A 16732-nucleotide genomic window follows, 5' to 3' on the forward strand; every position below is an offset into this window, starting at 1 on the left:
GAGTGTTTGTGATTTCAAAATAAAAATATATAAAAAAAATAAAAAATAAAAATGAAGGAGTGTTTGTGTTTTCTGTTTGTTGAGTTGAGTCATAAGCATTAGAAAAGGGTTGTCTCTTTGAGATATCATGGTTACCTTTATTTTTAAAGGTTAGTGAGAGACCACTTTCCTATTTGCTTTGAGTCTTGTTGTAGTTGTTTTACTTTTGTGAATATCATTTTTTTTTTTTAAAAAAAAAACCCAAAAATTATTTTCTTTTGTTTTCGCGTCGATCAAAATGTGTTGTCTGTTCGGCTTTGGCATTCGCGTGACAAGCACGCTCTGCCAAAGAGGGGCATCTGTAGACACCCCATTTTGACCGTACCGTAAACTTCTCGTGTTTGTGCAAAACCCTATCAAATCAGCTAGGTAGGGTCCCAAATTTCACCTTAAGCTAGATTAGGGTCTCATCTAGGTACCCGCAAAATTTCGTCGAAATCCGAGCGCGTTTGCTTAGTGAACGAGCCAGGAGAAGACCGTAGTGTAAGCGTGAAAGAGGGGGGTTGAGTTAATCGAGATAGGGGCTGTCCATGGGTAATTTGTTGCAGGAAGGTGTCCCGGGGCAATTAAAAAGGGACGAATTTGTTCTCCTAATTTTCATTTAAAATTTTTTCAGTGGACCACCCTTTCATACCAAAAGCAAAGCTAAATTTACTAATGGGGGTTGTCCCATAGCATAATGGGGGTAAAATTTTTGAGATTTTCTATAAAAGGGATTAGACTCTCATTTGCAAGGGATTGAGGCTTTCTTCACAAACCCTAGCAGAGCTCATAGAAGAGAAACCCATTTTCCCTTTTCTTTTTCTTTGAAACCCTTATTACATTCTCCGATCTTCTTCTCCGATCGAGCACCGTCCAAAACTCCGGCGAGATCATAAGCTCCGGCTGGTGTAATCCTTTTGTCCGGCCACCTTTTTCATCGAGAGATCTGCAGATCTAATCTCGTTTTCACTCATTATCATAAGTTTCTTCTTAGATCTAGCTAAAAACCTTTGTCTTCGCCTTAAACTCCAAAAGTCCAACCGGATCTTTTTTTTTTTTTTTTCCTTTCCTCCATTTTTTCTGGTGAGATTTATTATCTCCGATCATCTTCTCAGGCAAGATCCGGCTAGATTCCGATCAATTTCAGCCAAAACTCTCTTTTATTCCCTTGATCTGCATCCAGTATAGATTTTCATTCTCCATTAAATTTCGTCCCTTTCTAGCCTGGAAATTTGTAGATTTGAAATTTTCCCTTGCTTAAATCTTAGATCTGCAAATTTTTACACTTAGATCTATGATCGGTGATCTTTTTCTCGAAAAATCTTAGATCTGTTGATTGTGAGGATTTTATATGAAGGAAAGGAAGGAGCATCTGCAAATCTAGCCTTGTAAGCCTTTGATCCATTGATTGTGTAGCCTGAAGAAAATCTGAAGGAAATAGGTATTTATTTTTTTAATTGAATTACTTTTCTTTGATCTACATGATCTCTAGTTCCTTGATTTTATAATTGTTGAATTGATTGTTCATGTTATCATTTATTATTGCTTTATTAACCTTATAGGTAGTATAGTTTATAGCAATTTAAGATTCCAGTAGGTTTTGATCTTGAAGTGTATGTTTTGTATCCAATTATTTATTTATTTATTTTTATCTGGCGGTATTTATAATTTTTTTTTTTTAGAGATTTGGCTTCTTGTTTGAGCATTGATATGTATGGTGCTCGAATTCATTTTTACAAGGAATTTAGAATTAGTATTGTTTTGAGTTGATCTTGTACATAATTTTGAGCTAAGTGAGCTTGTTCATGATTCTGAGCTAAAAAGGAACTTGTTCATGATTCTAAGCTATAGAGGAATTCATTGATTTGTTATCATTCCAGATTTTCATGATACACTGTTAAGGTAGACTTTTCTTATAATGGTGTAGATGTAATTCTCGCTACAAGTTTCTGGACTGTTTTAAATCGTGTTTTTAGGCTAGTAAATGACAGAATTAGGAAACATGATAAACTTTGAAGTTTTAGGTCTTTTCAATATCTTTCCAACAAGTACTCTTGGTCAAAATTTGGAGCTGTGGTTAAACAGTTATGGTTGTTTTGGTAGACTGTGTGTTAGTTCTAGGCATGTTAATAACAGAATCAGGTTTTGACAGAAGCATGATCAGTTTGTATGCTCTGTTTTGAGGTTTTCTTTAGAACTATTTGGAAATGTTAATGATGTTTCATGATTTGTTTTTATAGTGAATGACAAAATGATTTTTAGTGGCATAGAGTCAAGTTTCATATAATAGGCATGCTCATTTTGTTGTTTTTTATCTTGATTAGATCAACAGACATGATAATTTTAAATAGAGAGTGGGCTGGGTGTAATTTGCTCTATATTTTTGGTACCGTTCTTCTCATAATATTTAAGGAGCTATGATAATTTCATGTTATGATTAGAATGAAGTAATGTAAATGTATTAGTTAGAGTAAGTTGGTATTTGAATTGATTAAGGATAATGAGAAGAGCATGAAAAGAGCATTTATGTGTTTCAAGAATTTGATATGGATGTATTTTTAGACAGCAACATAACTATTGATGTTATAAATTGGTAATAATGAAACTGTTGGAGTTAAAAGCTTTGTGTTATGTTAAGCTTATTCTCAAGTTACTAGTTGTTATTCAAGGTTAATATTTATATTTAAATATATTATATAGGGTGTGATATCCAGTTGGAGGTGAGTCGCTTAAATTGGATTAGAAATCTCATCAGTTGCAAGAGGATGTTTATTATGATAACTCAGAATGCAAATATGCCTGGATTGTTATAACCTGTTATAAAGACGGGTGTGTGTGTGTTAATTTGATGATAGTTTAACATGAGTATTTGAAGATTCATATAGATCATTATCTAAGGTAGATGTTGTCTGTATGGACGTTTGGTTATGTACTTATGATAATTGAATACCTTGGACAAAATGACGATAAAATGAATTAAATGATGCATGATTAATAAATTGAAATTATGATGTAATCAATCTTTTCGTGATAAAGGTTATTGTGTGTCACCTATGATATACTTAACTGATTTAGTGTTCTGTAGGAAATTGGCATTAGTATTTCTATGTTTAATGAGGTTCATAAAATGTCTCACATTTTATTGCATTACTCAAAATATATGTTAAGATAAAAGGGGCTTTGGTATATAAATAGATTGTCATAGACGTGGGCACGCCCATTACTTAGCTTTTCATAGTGGCATTTGTGTCACAAGCCTTATGATTTAACGAGTTTAGATATATGGGTTCAAGTCATAATAGTACAGACCCAAGGTTTAACCTTTATCAGATTTTACACATTCAAATTTCATATTCTGATCCTCATATAGTTCAGTTCCTTGTACATTTGAACTGCCATATACTTACAAATTGATTTCATTTTAAAACATTATATAGTGTTTTATGCCTATAAATTAATATTTATTTTATTTTACTGCCTTTTAATTATTCAAGTGACTGATGGTGATTTCCTTTTTTATGTATGTTTTAACAATGGTAGCATATGTAATCATGTCTTAGAGATCTTATAAGGTTTCGTTCCCAACTATGTCTTGATGATTTTATAAACATATAGCATAGCTCCACACATGGTTCATTTCTTAGGGCTCATTGCTTTGAATTTGATGATGTCATCGTATGAAATTTTTCATCTTTTATTTATTAGAATCAAGCATTCGGTTTGCTGTCCATGAAGTGTAGTTATTCAATATTAATTTTGAGGTCAATATCTTTAAATCATTATTTTACTTTTGCTACACAATATAGAAACTTTTTTATCTTGCTTTGTCACTATTGGATTTTGTACAAGTTGAATAATACTATGTTTATTCTGTGGAGGAAGGTTTAGACTGAATTTTCAATTTGATACACATTTACTACACTTTTGATTGAGAACAAAAAGTTATAAATTGTTGTTGGACTGATTGTATGTTAAGTGATAAAGTATACTTCATGTTTAAAAGATATGATAATAACTCATAGCAGACTTTTCTCTTTATTGAGCCCAGTTTTCCCCTACTTCAGCCTTTTCGTTTGAGCATAGTTTTACCCCATTGTCACCTCTGTTTCAACACAGATTTTGCCCACAAATCTGTCCATGTTTCACCTCTGTTTCAGCACAGATTCTGCCCCACGAATCTGTCCAGGTTTCATCCACAGAATCTGCCCATGTTTGAGCACAATTTCAACACAGAATCTGTTTATATTGGAGGCACAATTTCAGCACAGAATCTGTCCATATTCGAGCACATTTTTCAATACAGAATCTGTCCTTGTTTGAACCTAGTTTTAGCCCCAAAATCTGTCCATATTTCACCTATGAATCTGTCACAGATTCTGCCCCAAAATCTGTCCATATTTCACCTATGAATCTGTCACAGATTCTGCCCCAAAATCTGTCCCAATTCTTGCCCGGTTCAGCCCACAAAATCTGTCCCAATTCTTGCCCGGTTTAGCCCATGAAATTTGTCCCATTTCATGCTCAGTTTTTTGCATAAAATCTGTTCATATTTCAACTCAGTTTTTGCACTGAAATCTATTCACAAATCACTCCAGTTTTGCACAAGTTCAGTCCACGATTCAATCCCCGTTCTGTAAGATATAAGGCCAACCCATTTTTATTTTTTTTTGAAAGCCAAGGCTGTTTCCCTCCTCTGGCACTGAGATTCTGTCTGGAACTTGGGGGCCTTACCCTTATAAAAAGTTTTTATGGTATTTTAAAAAGAGGGTTCTATACTTATACTTGTCAATGAACACTCTCTTGCTCCATCATTTCCATGACCTCATTAGCTCGCAAAAAGAACCCACCTCTCACAAAGCTATGCAACAATGCGTCCAAAAGCTCCTGGTCAAACTTAATTGAGCTGGAATGGAAAGCACTTTCATTTCTCCTCACAGCTCAATTACCTTCAAATATTTTCCCTCAAGAGCAGCATACCCAGTGACCAGCGAATGAAATGTCTGTGCATTAGGCTGGTGCCCCAAAGCCTTCATTTTCTTTAGAGCCTTCTCAGCATCTTGCATCAATCTCTTCTTAGAAGTGGATCACATTGTTCCAATCATGAACACCGCAATACACGTCCTCTCTTTCTTTGATTTCGTCCAATAGCTTACCCATCAAGCCCGCCTCACCACTTGCCGCATACCCTTTCACTATCATCTCGAATTCATGGTAACCAAATTTTGATCAGCAGTATACAAACCTTGTGTAGTTTCGACTTATGACTATTGCAGCCCTTAGAATTTAATATTTCCAAAGTGAACTTTAAATGGAAAATATTGAATCAAAATGTCATTTGATGATCATTAAAGCATTCACTTGGGAAATTATCTACCCATCATTTTTTTTAGTTGACTGAATTCTAGAGGCAAGTTATTGTATATGGGATTTCATGATATACTATTCTCTATAAGATATAGCATAGAGTTTGTATTTTCTATTGAGTTAAAGTTAATTATATCATTTAATGGGAAAATGAAATTTTGTTTATCTGTAATAAATTTTATCATGCAGTGCTAATTGTGATATGCTTGTAATGACTTATTTTGTTGTGATCAGTTGAGTTTGACTTTCGATAAAGCTTGACTGTCTTGTGGTCATATATAAGAATTTTCTTTAAGTAGTATTGAATATAAGGAAATTGTATTTTTTTTAGGGAATCAGATTTTATATTAGCACTCAAATCATGATCTCATAGTTGCTGGATAACATGAAATCTATGGAAGCCTATAGGGTGGTAACTGTGATATTACACTGATAAAAGTATCATATATATTCAAATCTCTTTAATTGTAATGTTAATAATAATGTAATTGAATCTTAAAGTGTCAATATTGTTAAAATTCGAGTTATTTTCCCATCTTGAGAGGACTTACTTAGTCCAAGTAGCGCTCCTCTCTATTGTATAGTTAGACTTACTTAGTTTTTTTTTTTTAAAAAGCCCTTGAGCCTCAGGTTTCCGTCCTCCTTGTAAGGGCAATGAAGGCGTTAGCCCAAGCCCATCTTTAGGGTACTCGTTTAGTCCAAGTAGTTTTTCCTTCTTTCTTTTAGTAGGCTAGCTTAGCCTTTTAAGTGCGTTTGGGCGTTGGGCATTAGTAGCCCAAACCCATCTATAGGGGACTTGCTTAGTCCCAATAGGGTTTTCCCTATTTATTTAGAAACTTTTTTCTAATCTTTTAGATGATAGCTTCTCCTTTTCATTGTTTAAGTGACGAAAGAGTCATTTAGAGCGTATCCTTGAGAAGTTTACCTTAGCAAAAGAGTACTCATAGGAGGCATGACTTGCCTCATTTGTGGAGTCCTTATTTAGAGACAAGCCTTGTCTCATTTAGGGAGTTCCTCTTTTAGGAGGTTTACTCAACCTCATGTTAGTGTCTTTCTCATTTCTAGAGCGAGTCTTTGACTCATTCGCCTTCCTGTATAGAGCAATAGAGAATTTTGGACTCGTTGGCTTCTCATTTAGAATTGGTTATCCTGCATGTTAGGAATTCGCCCGTAGCCTTTTAGTTTGTCTTTAGATAGAAGTTTATCATTTAAGTTGCTTTTACCTGCTAAGGTTCTTAGATCATTTTCATTGTTCTTGAGATGTTTGTTTACTTGTTTGTGGATTGTTACAAATTATTTTGAGTTACTAGTTTGTTGGTTTGGGGTTTCCCCTTTACCCTAAGGGTTTTACCCTAGGGTGTTACTTTGTGTGTTCCTTTTGGTCTTTGACCAAGAGGGTGAAAACATTTAAAATTTTAAAATCCATAAAACCATTGAAATCTTAGAATCTCAAGAACATTGAAATCATTTAAAATCACAAAAAAATTAGAAAATTGAAACCTAAAAACAATTGAATATTTTAAAATTCAAAAAAAAAAAAAAAAAAAAACATTTAAATATCATTTCATGTGTTTCTATAATCTGTTGGAAATTTAATACTTTTCTTTCATACTAAGTTTTGAATTAGGGTTCGAAGACGGTAATAAATGGACTGTTCAGGTGAGACTATCTTGAAAGCTTATCATACTCATTCTTTATTTAAATAAATTGTTTAATTGAAGAAGGAAATCAGATGACTACTCTATTCGATATTATCGACATGAGTACTGTCTGATTTCAAGGCGGTTTGTAAGAATATTATTATATGTGTATTGAAATCAGATGATTACTTTGGCATCATCTGGTTTCGCTGAGTCCCCGTATTGGGGTTTGTGGTTGGCATTGAAGTGTTTGATATTGTTTTACTTTATTAGGCTATCCAGCGGCTGGTCTGGACTAATTAATGTTGTTTATCATTTTATGATTGCTATTCTTACAGATTGTGCGCTTTTTAGTTATAAATCATACTTTGCTAATACTTGATTTGTTTTTTTTTTATAATAATTAAATGGAAACTTGAGATTACCTGGTAGCCTTTTTCTTCTCTTTAGTTGTCGTTGCTCTTATTTGTCTTAGACTAGCACAGTCTCATTAGAGCTTGGCCTTTTGAGGTCCTTTCTTTTTCCTTGCCTTTGGCATTTGATTACTTGATTTAGGGGTTTCCCCTGTTTGCCCTAGGGTTTGGCCCTAAGGTTTTGCTTTGTATTTTCCCTTAGGTCTTTGACCAAAAGGGTAAAAACTCTTTAAAAACTTTAAAAACATTGTAAAAAGTTTTAAAATCCAAAAACTTTGAATATTTTAAAACTCAAAAACATTAGAAATTTAAAACATCAAAAACATTTGAAAAACATTAAAAAGCCATTAAATCATTTGGAGTGTTTGCTTTTAGTGATAGCAGTTAGGAGAGTTCGATTCGAACTACGTTGGCTTGATCCTCTCTCACGAGGTACGTAGTGCAGCTTGGGATCCATATCCCAAGTCCAGCCAAACCTTTAAAAATAAATTTGTCAAACCTTCAAAAAAAATACAAAGCTTCTTCAAAACCTTTTTAAAAGATCTTCCTCTAGAGTTGGGAGTCTGTCCTAGCTGTTTAGTGTGTTCTAGAGTTAGGAGTCTGTCTTGATTTGTATTGATATGGTGTGTCCTGTCGTGTGAGTGTCCCTAGAGTTAGAAGGCCTCGAGTCGATCGGTTAGACATTTAGTCGAACCGATGGCTAGACTAGGCATATAGTCAACCTTTGTTTTCCTTAGGAAACACAGCCTAGTTACACATAGGTTGTAGGAACCATCTGCATTAGCCTAGGGCTAATCTGCATTTAGTTAGGGCATATAGGGTGTCCTAAAATTCACAATTCACTGGAACTTAAATAATCGTATAAGAAACTTTAATAACTGGTCCGGTCTTTTAGATCGAGTCTAAGATAGAGGGCTAGGTGTCTTAGGCATCATAGCTTAGAATAGGTCATTCGAACTACGTTGACTCCGATTCTTCCTGAGGCCGGGATACGTAGAGCAGCTGGGATGGACGGCCATCTTGGTCCGAGTCAAGTCGCATTAGAGTTAGGACTTGTCTTGTCCTGTCATATATAGGTTTGACTTGTGTTTTATGTTTTGATGTGTTTTCTTACTTTCTTGTACTGATACTATACCTTTAGCTGTAGCTTGCATGTGTATGTCTACCAGAACTTAGACACCCATTAGACATGTCACCCATAACTTAGCTTTGCTTAGGTGACACATTTTTTTATTTATTTTGTATGCTTATTTCTTTATCCTCAGGAAATGCATGCTTAGGTAGACGATTCCTGAGGATTGTTCCCATTTCACATGATTTTCGCCCGAAACTCTTTGAGGTTAATAATAAATGGCATAAGAGACCAAGTGCTTGCACTTGGACGAATTGGGGGTGCTCTCAGACCTTCTCCATTCGTAATCAGGCACGGACCCATATATATTTTTGGTTATCCATGGTATACAGAGCATATTTTTGTTTAAAGGATCCATGGCCGTATACCGTGGATGGCGACTCTGAGTTTGTTTAGGTACGTTTCGAATCCGGATTTGTTCCCGAATCGAAAGGTATCTCTTTTATATCGCCACTCGTGCTATGCTATGAGGGTGGCATTCGTTTCGAGAGTTCCCTGGTAGAGCTCTCCTTCACACGTGGATGATCCAGATGGTGTTAGGGACCCGTTCCCTCGCCGCCTATCTCGGATCGGGGTCCACACCTACGAATATGCCTCTCTTCTCCCCCACGGCTACCGACCCCAACAATTTCTGTCGAAAAAACCGAGGGTTTCAAGCTGATTTCTCTTGAACCAAGAGGGTTTCAAGTCTCCCTCGAACCAGTTTTATGCAGGTTAGTCTTTTAACTCTTTTAATCTCTTTCTTTTTGTCATATGAGAAAACCCTAGATATATCTCATCTCTCTCATCAGATTTTGTATTCCCTTTCTTCTTCACTTTTTTAGGGTTTTCCATTTTCATCTAAACAAAAGATCTGGTTCATCCTTCCATTTTCATAAAATTCCGCTCCTCAGGTATTTCGTTGCTCGCTAAAATCACTTCAAATTTTCATATAAACCGTTGTATGGAGAGTTAAATTGATTGTCTAATTCATCTTCCCAGTTTGGGATTTTCTTCTTTATTCAAGAACTCATGATCTGGTCGATGCTTCTGTATATGATTTTTTTTTCGCTCCATAATTTCTTTAGGGTTTCTATTGTGAAATATTAGGGCATTGTTCTGTATCTTGTGCTTTCTGCTGAATGTCTTGCAAGATGTAGCTTTCTGTATCTTGGAGTTGGTACTTTCAAAGAACATTTGCTCCATGAGTTGGTTTTCAGGGTTGCAAGATGTAGCAACAACAAACTCTGAAATTAATAGACAAGCAAACTCTGAAAAATTAGTGTTTTCTCTCATTTATAGACCAATGTTGAATATCCTCTAGTACTGTTCTTTGAATGTAATTTTGTGCATGACTAGTGACTAGAAGTTTAGAGGGCTGGGGCAACACTTTGAAGCTCTTACTCAATAAGTTCCACTGGATTGCAATGTGCAATGGCCCATTCTATAGCCTTACATTACCATTAATATTGGGAAGAGTATGGGGATTTGTAAGCCTTACATTACCATTAAGTCCCACTGGATTGCAATGTCCAATGTTACCATTAAGTCCCACTTGATTGCAATGTGCAATGGCCCATCCTATAGCCTTACATAACCATTTTTTTCACTCCACTGGATTGCAATGTGCAATGGCCCATTCTATAGCTTCTTACTCATGCTCATTTGTTTCCAAGTTGCTTCTTACTCATGCTCATTTGTTTCCAAGTTGCTTACTTAGTTTTATGTTGTTTGGGACTATGTGAATTTTTTTAATACCAATTATCTTGCAGTACAAATTGAAACATAATGGCATCTTCAAGCAATAATAGTGGTACGTTATGCGATGGATTGGACTCGAACTTATGTTATTGTCAAAAGCCAGTAGTTCGAAGAATCACTCGGACCAACAAAAACAATAACCAAGGCCGTCCATTTTTGGCATGTGCTGATTATCCTGTGAGTAAACTTCCATACTTGTTATCTATTTTCTTTTTTGAAAAAGTTGTTGGAAAACTTGTGGGATTGTAATGTTTAAATAACATGCTAGGCCACAATTGCAAATATTTTCGTTGGGATGACGAGGCCGGGCCTGGTAGGGAGGAAAGGTTCAACACTGGATGCGCAGATTATGGCGAGAAGGTGATAAATGAAGAACATATCAAAGCAGTTGAGAAGGAGATTGCCTTCCTCAAGAATGAGATCGCATGCCTAACGCATGAGATCGCCTTCCTCAAGAATGAAAATAGCTTGCTTAAAGTCTTAGCAGCTATAGGGATTTTTATTTTTATTTTTTTAAATAGCAGGGATTTTGTTTTTCTTGTACCTTGTTCATGTTAAAGCATGAAATTTCGATGCTTTAAGTATTAGTCTTTGTAGGTTTTTTTTTTCATCTTTTTCTGGAAATGACAATTGTAAATTGGGTTGAAACATGATGGGGTTGTTTATATTGTAGTTATTTTCATAGTTGGAGTTGAAACATTGTTCAAGGCTTCTTGTTATTTCGGCTAAAATTGTTGTGCAATTTTCCCGATCTTTATTATATCTCTTGTGACATGCTTAGTCGTTTTGTACTCCTCAAATAAGGAGGGAAAACAGGTACAAAATGTGGAGTAATAATGCTTAATCAGGAACCACTTATGAGATAGTTGTGGACGGTTCATGATGTCAGATTGGGACTTCAGCCCAACTCAGTGAGCCCAAACTCCATCAGATTTAATTTTTTTTTTAAAAGGGCTGTTTTAAATCTGATACAAATCAAGGCAGGCCCAATAGTCCAATCAAATAAAGGTTGAAGAATATGCCCAAATACATTGGTTTGCAAGTAAGAAAATATAGGAAAATATTGAACATGGAGCCTAGCACACCTCTCATTCTCTCATATAATAAGCTTTTTATCTACCCACACAATCACTCTCATAGCAATTGAAGAAACGAGCCCAATGGACCCTTTGGGTTGTTGAAAATTTGTAATGGGTCCCCTATCAATAATCTTCTCCTCCACTAAAATCTGATAAAGTGTTTTAAGATCAAAATTTAACCTGCAAAGAAACAATGGCTGATCACCAGAACGACATATAGCCAAAACTCCAATTAAATTTATATTTTGGGCGGTCAAAATTTACATATACGCAACAATCCACACAGAATGACCCAAAATGTATATTAATTAAAAGATACAAATTTCATGCAAGTTACAAATCTGATGTAAGCACAGCATGTTACATGAAACATTTCCTCAACCAGGTTCCTCTAACATATACGCAACAATCATATCCTCCTCTTCATTAGGTATTTGAAGTACCTGGATCATCACAAGCATAGAGTTTCATAATTATAACTAGAAAAATGCTACACAAAACAACTTAAGTTGTAGATATGATAGAAATATATATTCATAAATAGAAAATGCTTACAGTAGCATGATATCCTCAACTGTGGCTGCAATGGGTGCAATGACCTCAACAGTTCCACAGTCACATAATGACCTGCAACAGAAGAGTTTGAACAGTTACAAACTTGTCATCTACGTACAAATCCTTTGAAGTACAAATACATATATTACTGCCTGAATAAAAACTTCTGGAAAATGCAAATCCTTCTAAAGAAAAAAAGACATGGAATAGTAACAGACCACAAAACTAGTGCAGAAGTTATGATACTAACTACACTAACATATTCTCCTTCCTCTGTATGAAAGTTTATGAACAGAGTAATTACTTATGCTCAGAAAGTAACAAACTAAAAGTGGTTCAAATAAATATATGAGATGGATCATAGTTTATACGTACTCCTCCTCTACGTCACCTTCCTCTTGCCGCTTTCTTTTAGGCTGCTTCTATTAGCATTCACCATAACAGAATCAATATATAAACATTAACAAATATCATTCCATATACACATACAAATGAATAAATAGGGAAGAAAACAAACCTCGCCTTTCTTTTTACATGTCGACTTATAATGTCCTTTTTCGCCACATAATTTGCACGTCCGTTTCTTTGGTTGGGATACAGATGTCTCTATGCCAGATTTCAAGCGTGTTGGATTCTTTGAACGGCCCTTGGTCTTCGCAACGGGTGGGTCTCAAATTGTGATTTCAGGTATTTGACTCACGCCAATGTTTGAATATACTTCGCTACCAACGATTGGTAACTCACCACCCTCCAATGTAACTTGCTTTTCTTTCTGCTTTTGTTCTTCTTCAGCAAAAAGAAGATCACAAAATTCAGTCATCATGTTAAAAACTTTCTCATCTCTTCCGGGTCCATCAACCAGTCATTGCCATCTTGAGATTAGGCACCACCTCTGAAACGGATTCACGCTACTACCTACTTGTGGCCTTGTAGATATTGTACCCCCTACTTGATACATTGCCTGAACATCTCCTCAACATGTAATGGTCGAGGACCTTCTTCAATTGTTTCGTATCCATAATACGAAGGATATGTTTGCATAAGATCCCCTCCCTTTCAAACTTAGCACAATCGCATTTGACAGTCACTCCATCGGAATCATCATAAAATACCCTACACCATCTACTCTTCACATCATTTCTGGGACCTACCAAATATTCTTCCACGGCACCATCCTTGCTCAAGTGGTAGTACCAACAACCAGTATTATCCCTCAACTCATCCTGAAAAATGTTAAACATATTCCTCATATAGAATATCCCCGCCTCTTCTTCCAATGGGCTATTCGTTTTCATACTTGCTTTCGAATATTTCGACTTGAAATCTTCTTCGGCTTTCGTTTTACGACGTTGAACCAGTGCCCTATCACATGCATCTAAGAACTCATGCAAGCCAGTTTTGCTATTCACATATCCATCAAATAATGCATTCATGCTTTCGCTACGTTGACTCTAGTCATTCCCACAGTGAATGTGTTTCGCCAATATGCAGGAACCCAATACTCTCGCTGCTCCCACATCCTAGATAACCAATCACTTTCCCCGATTTCATATTTACAAACCAAATCCTCCCACAAACTGCTCACAATCCTCCATTTTTTTGAAAAAAACCACCGATTATAATCGAGGCAGAAATCACTAGTCGAATCCCTCATCTCTGCAACATGTTCAAGCAGATGCCTGTGTATGTGCCACAAACAAAATCTATGATGGGTGTCTGGAAAAACTCTTCCAATTGCCTTTTTCATGGTCGGATTCATATCAGTTATTATTGCATTAGGTGCTTTACCATGCATGCACGTCAACCACTGTTCAAATAACCAACTGAAGGTTTCCTCTGTCTCATCAGCTAACAGGGCACATCCGAATAGGGTCGACTGTCTATGATGGTTCACTCCCGTAAACGGTACAAATGGTAGAGATAACCTATTGGTTTTGTAAGTGACATCAAATACAATGACATCGTTGAATGTCATGTAAGCGTCTCTAGCCCTAGCGTCAGCCCAGAACATAGATCGGAAGGTCCCATCCGTATATAACTCCATCGAGAAAAAGAAATTCGGATCTTCTGATCGCTTGTTTTGGAGATGATTGGCCACTAAAACAGCTTCTTGGCCTATATTGTTCACCCTCTTTTTTCTCAAATGGGAAGCAACTTGATCAGGTGTTACCACACCCGATATTCCATCGTTTGTTGAATTAATGGCCTTTGCAATCCTCGCAGCCGGCATCTGAGTCTCATCGAGACAGTCAATCAACGTCTTAACACTTTCACTCTTACTGAATCTATTATGGGAACGATGCATTTGCCTCTTAAGTGGGGAGGTCAGAATGTGAGAATGAATGTCATCAAATGTGTTCACTACCGACTTCCCATCTCTTAATTTATGATAATCTTAGCTTTGCAATTCAATCTAACAGCTCGTCGTTCCCTCCTTTCCTTACCATCATCCACTTTCTTTGTCTTACACTTTTTCACCCTCTCTATCACACACAAATTTCCTTGAGTTCACATTATTTGTTTTTTTAGAACTATTTGTACTGGATTTTCGTAATCCAAAACTAGTAGCCAGGGCATAAGAATTGTAGAATTCAAACGCAGACATCCAATCATCAAACACTTGGTTCAGAAATGGCTTATTCACACTACTATTCTCACTAGTACCCTTATTGAGCGTACTACCACCCTCATCTTCGTCATTCATATCAGTATCTTGCCATTCTATATTATCTTCAATCAGATTAACCCCATCATCACCCCCATCATCAACCACAATAAGACCATGGGCGTCAACTTCTTCAATACCTAACCCGGAGGCTTGCGAGAAAGCATCATCAACAAAACCAGACTGTGCACGGTCATTATCCTCGATACATAACCCACAAGGTTGCGAAGAGGTTGGTTCAATTTTCCTAGTAATTGAAAGAAGAGAAAAATAAGAAGGTACTCACATTATAAATAACCATAAGAAAATCGTTTGTATGGTTCCAATATATAGATGGGGTAAGGCTGAGGTCCACCTGGCCAGGTGCATAGTTACTTGTACACTGTGACTATCGTCCAATGTACGAACTATGTCCGTTTTACACACGAAGTATCCAGGTGTTGAGTATACTACTGGTGCGGTGCTCTAGAAGGCGGGTACAGCCGTCACGGCTCCTACTCATAGTATCTCAAATAGGTCATCTTATATCACATCCACAACAAACCATAGCAAAAAGTAAACAAATCAGTCAATCACCAAGACAAGGAAAAAAGAGACCCTCCATTTTTTTCTCTGAAAGTTAAAATTTTCTTCTTATAGGGGTTAGATCAATCAATCACCAAGACAAGGAAAAAAAATAAACAAATCAGTCACCAAGTTTGAAGCTGTAGGGGAGAATCGCACCCAAAAAAGTCGTGGAGAAGAGAGGGTGGCTTGGTTGGGGGCGTTTTAAACTTTCAGAGAGAAACAATTCCTGAAACAAAAAAAGAATTCTAAGTTGCAGAGAAATGGATTGAAAATGATCAAACACATAAAACCCCTATTTTTTCCCTCTTCTTGTAGGCATTTCATCAAACAGATTGTGGGCATTTCACAAATAAATTTCCTGAAACAAGAAAAAAACACAAAATAAATTAACCTAAAACAAGACAAAAGGGGAGTGATATTTTCCCTCTTCTTCTAGGCATTTCATCAAAGAGATTGTGGGCATTTCACAAATCAGTAAGCCCCTATTTTTTTCACACAGAAAACCCCAATTTTTTCACACAGAAACACCCCAATTTTCTCACAAATAAGTAAACCCCATTTTTTTCACAGATAATAAACCAGAAACTATATTTAGAAGCCCTTATTTAGGGTTTTCTGTGGGTAACGAACCCCAAAATCAGTAAGACATTCAGCAGAAAGCACAAGATACAGAACAATGCCCTAATATTTCACAATAGAAACCCTAAAGAAATTATGGAGCGAAAAAAAATCATATATAGAAGCATCGACCAGATCATGAGTTCTTGAATAAAGAAGAAAATCCCAAATTGGGAACATGAATTAGACAATCAATTTAACTCTCCATACAACGGTTTATATGAAAATTTGAAGGGATTTTAGCGGCCAAAGAAATACCTGAGGAGCGGAATTTTGTGAAAATGGAAGGATGAACCATATCTTTTGTTTATATGAAAATGGAAAATCCTAAAAAAGTGAAGAAGAAAGGGAATACAAAATCTGATGAGAGAGATAAGATATATCTAGGGTTTTCTCATATGACAAAAAGAAAGAGATTAAAAGAGTTAAAAGACTAACCTGCATAAAACTGGTTCGAGAGAGACTTGAAACCCTCCTGGTTCGAGAGAAATCAGCTTGAAACCCTCGGTTTTTTCGACAGAAATCGTTGGGGTCGGTAGCCATGGGGGAGAAGAGAGGCGTATCCGTAGGGGGGAAGAGAGATTCAAAGAGGGAGCCTTGAAACCCTGGTTTTTTTGACAGAAATCAGTGTGGAGGAGAGGAATCTTGAAAGCCCTTTCTTAAGAAACAAAAAAAAATCAAATAACTCACCTCTGTGTTGGGGGAGAAGCAGATCCGCCGTGAGCTTGAGGCCGTAGAGGGAGGAGCGTTCTTGGAGAAGCAGAGACGAGAGGGGGAGAAGCAGAGACCCTAGACCAGCCAATAGGAAGGTTGCGTGGAAACGAAACCTCTTTTCTTTCTTGTTTTTGCGTTATATGTGGGCCACCCTAAACCAGCCAATGGGAAGCTTTCATAAAGCCTTCAGCGCATGAAACTTTGGTGCGCTTAAGCGTATCAAC

The 16732-nt window shown here is 36.4% G+C and overlaps 1 protein-coding gene and 1 long non-coding RNA gene across 2 annotated transcripts; one reads left to right on the forward strand and one right to left on the reverse strand.

Annotated features, from left to right (window-relative positions):
- Positions 1-796: 796 nt before the first annotated feature.
- Positions 797-11017, forward strand: LOC143886136 (uncharacterized). Its single transcript, XR_013253689.1, has 3 exons — positions 797-1462; positions 10322-10487; positions 10579-11017. It is a non-coding gene; the product is annotated as an uncharacterized LOC143886136 (long non-coding RNA).
- Positions 11018-11798: 781 nt separating this feature from the next.
- LOC143885851 (protein FAR1-RELATED SEQUENCE 7-like) lies at positions 11799-13377 on the reverse strand. The gene is made up of 4 exons (XM_077389902.1): positions 12864-13377; positions 12163-12217; positions 11945-12016; positions 11799-11832 (listed from the first exon to the last, which is right to left on the reverse strand). Exons 1-4 carry the CDS (start codon positions 13375-13377, stop codon positions 11799-11801), a joined length of 675 nt encoding a protein of 224 aa, XP_077246017.1.
- Positions 13378-16732: the final 3355 nt, after the last annotated feature.

The sequence above is a fragment of the Tasmannia lanceolata genome, unplaced genomic scaffold (genome assembly GCF_043159265.1).
Source record: "Tasmannia lanceolata isolate RefF3 unplaced genomic scaffold, GAP_Taslan_0.1 ptg000011l, whole genome shotgun sequence".
Taxonomy (NCBI): domain Eukaryota; kingdom Viridiplantae; phylum Streptophyta; class Magnoliopsida; order Canellales; family Winteraceae; genus Tasmannia; species Tasmannia lanceolata.

Excerpts from the sequence above, each read along its gene's own strand:
- LOC143885851 (XM_077389902.1), bottom strand. The coding sequence starts at position 13,377 with ATGAATGCATTATTTGATGGATATGTGAATAGCAAAACTGGCTTGCAT. Across the intron at positions 12,017-12,162 it reads ACTTCTGCACTAGTTTTGTG|GTCATTATGTGACTGTGGAA; the intron begins GTCTGTTACTAT and ends CTTCTGTTGCAG. Across the intron at positions 11,833-11,944 it reads GTTGAGGATATCATGCTACT|GTACTTCAAATACCTAATGA; the intron begins GTAAGCATTTTC and ends GTGATGATCCAG.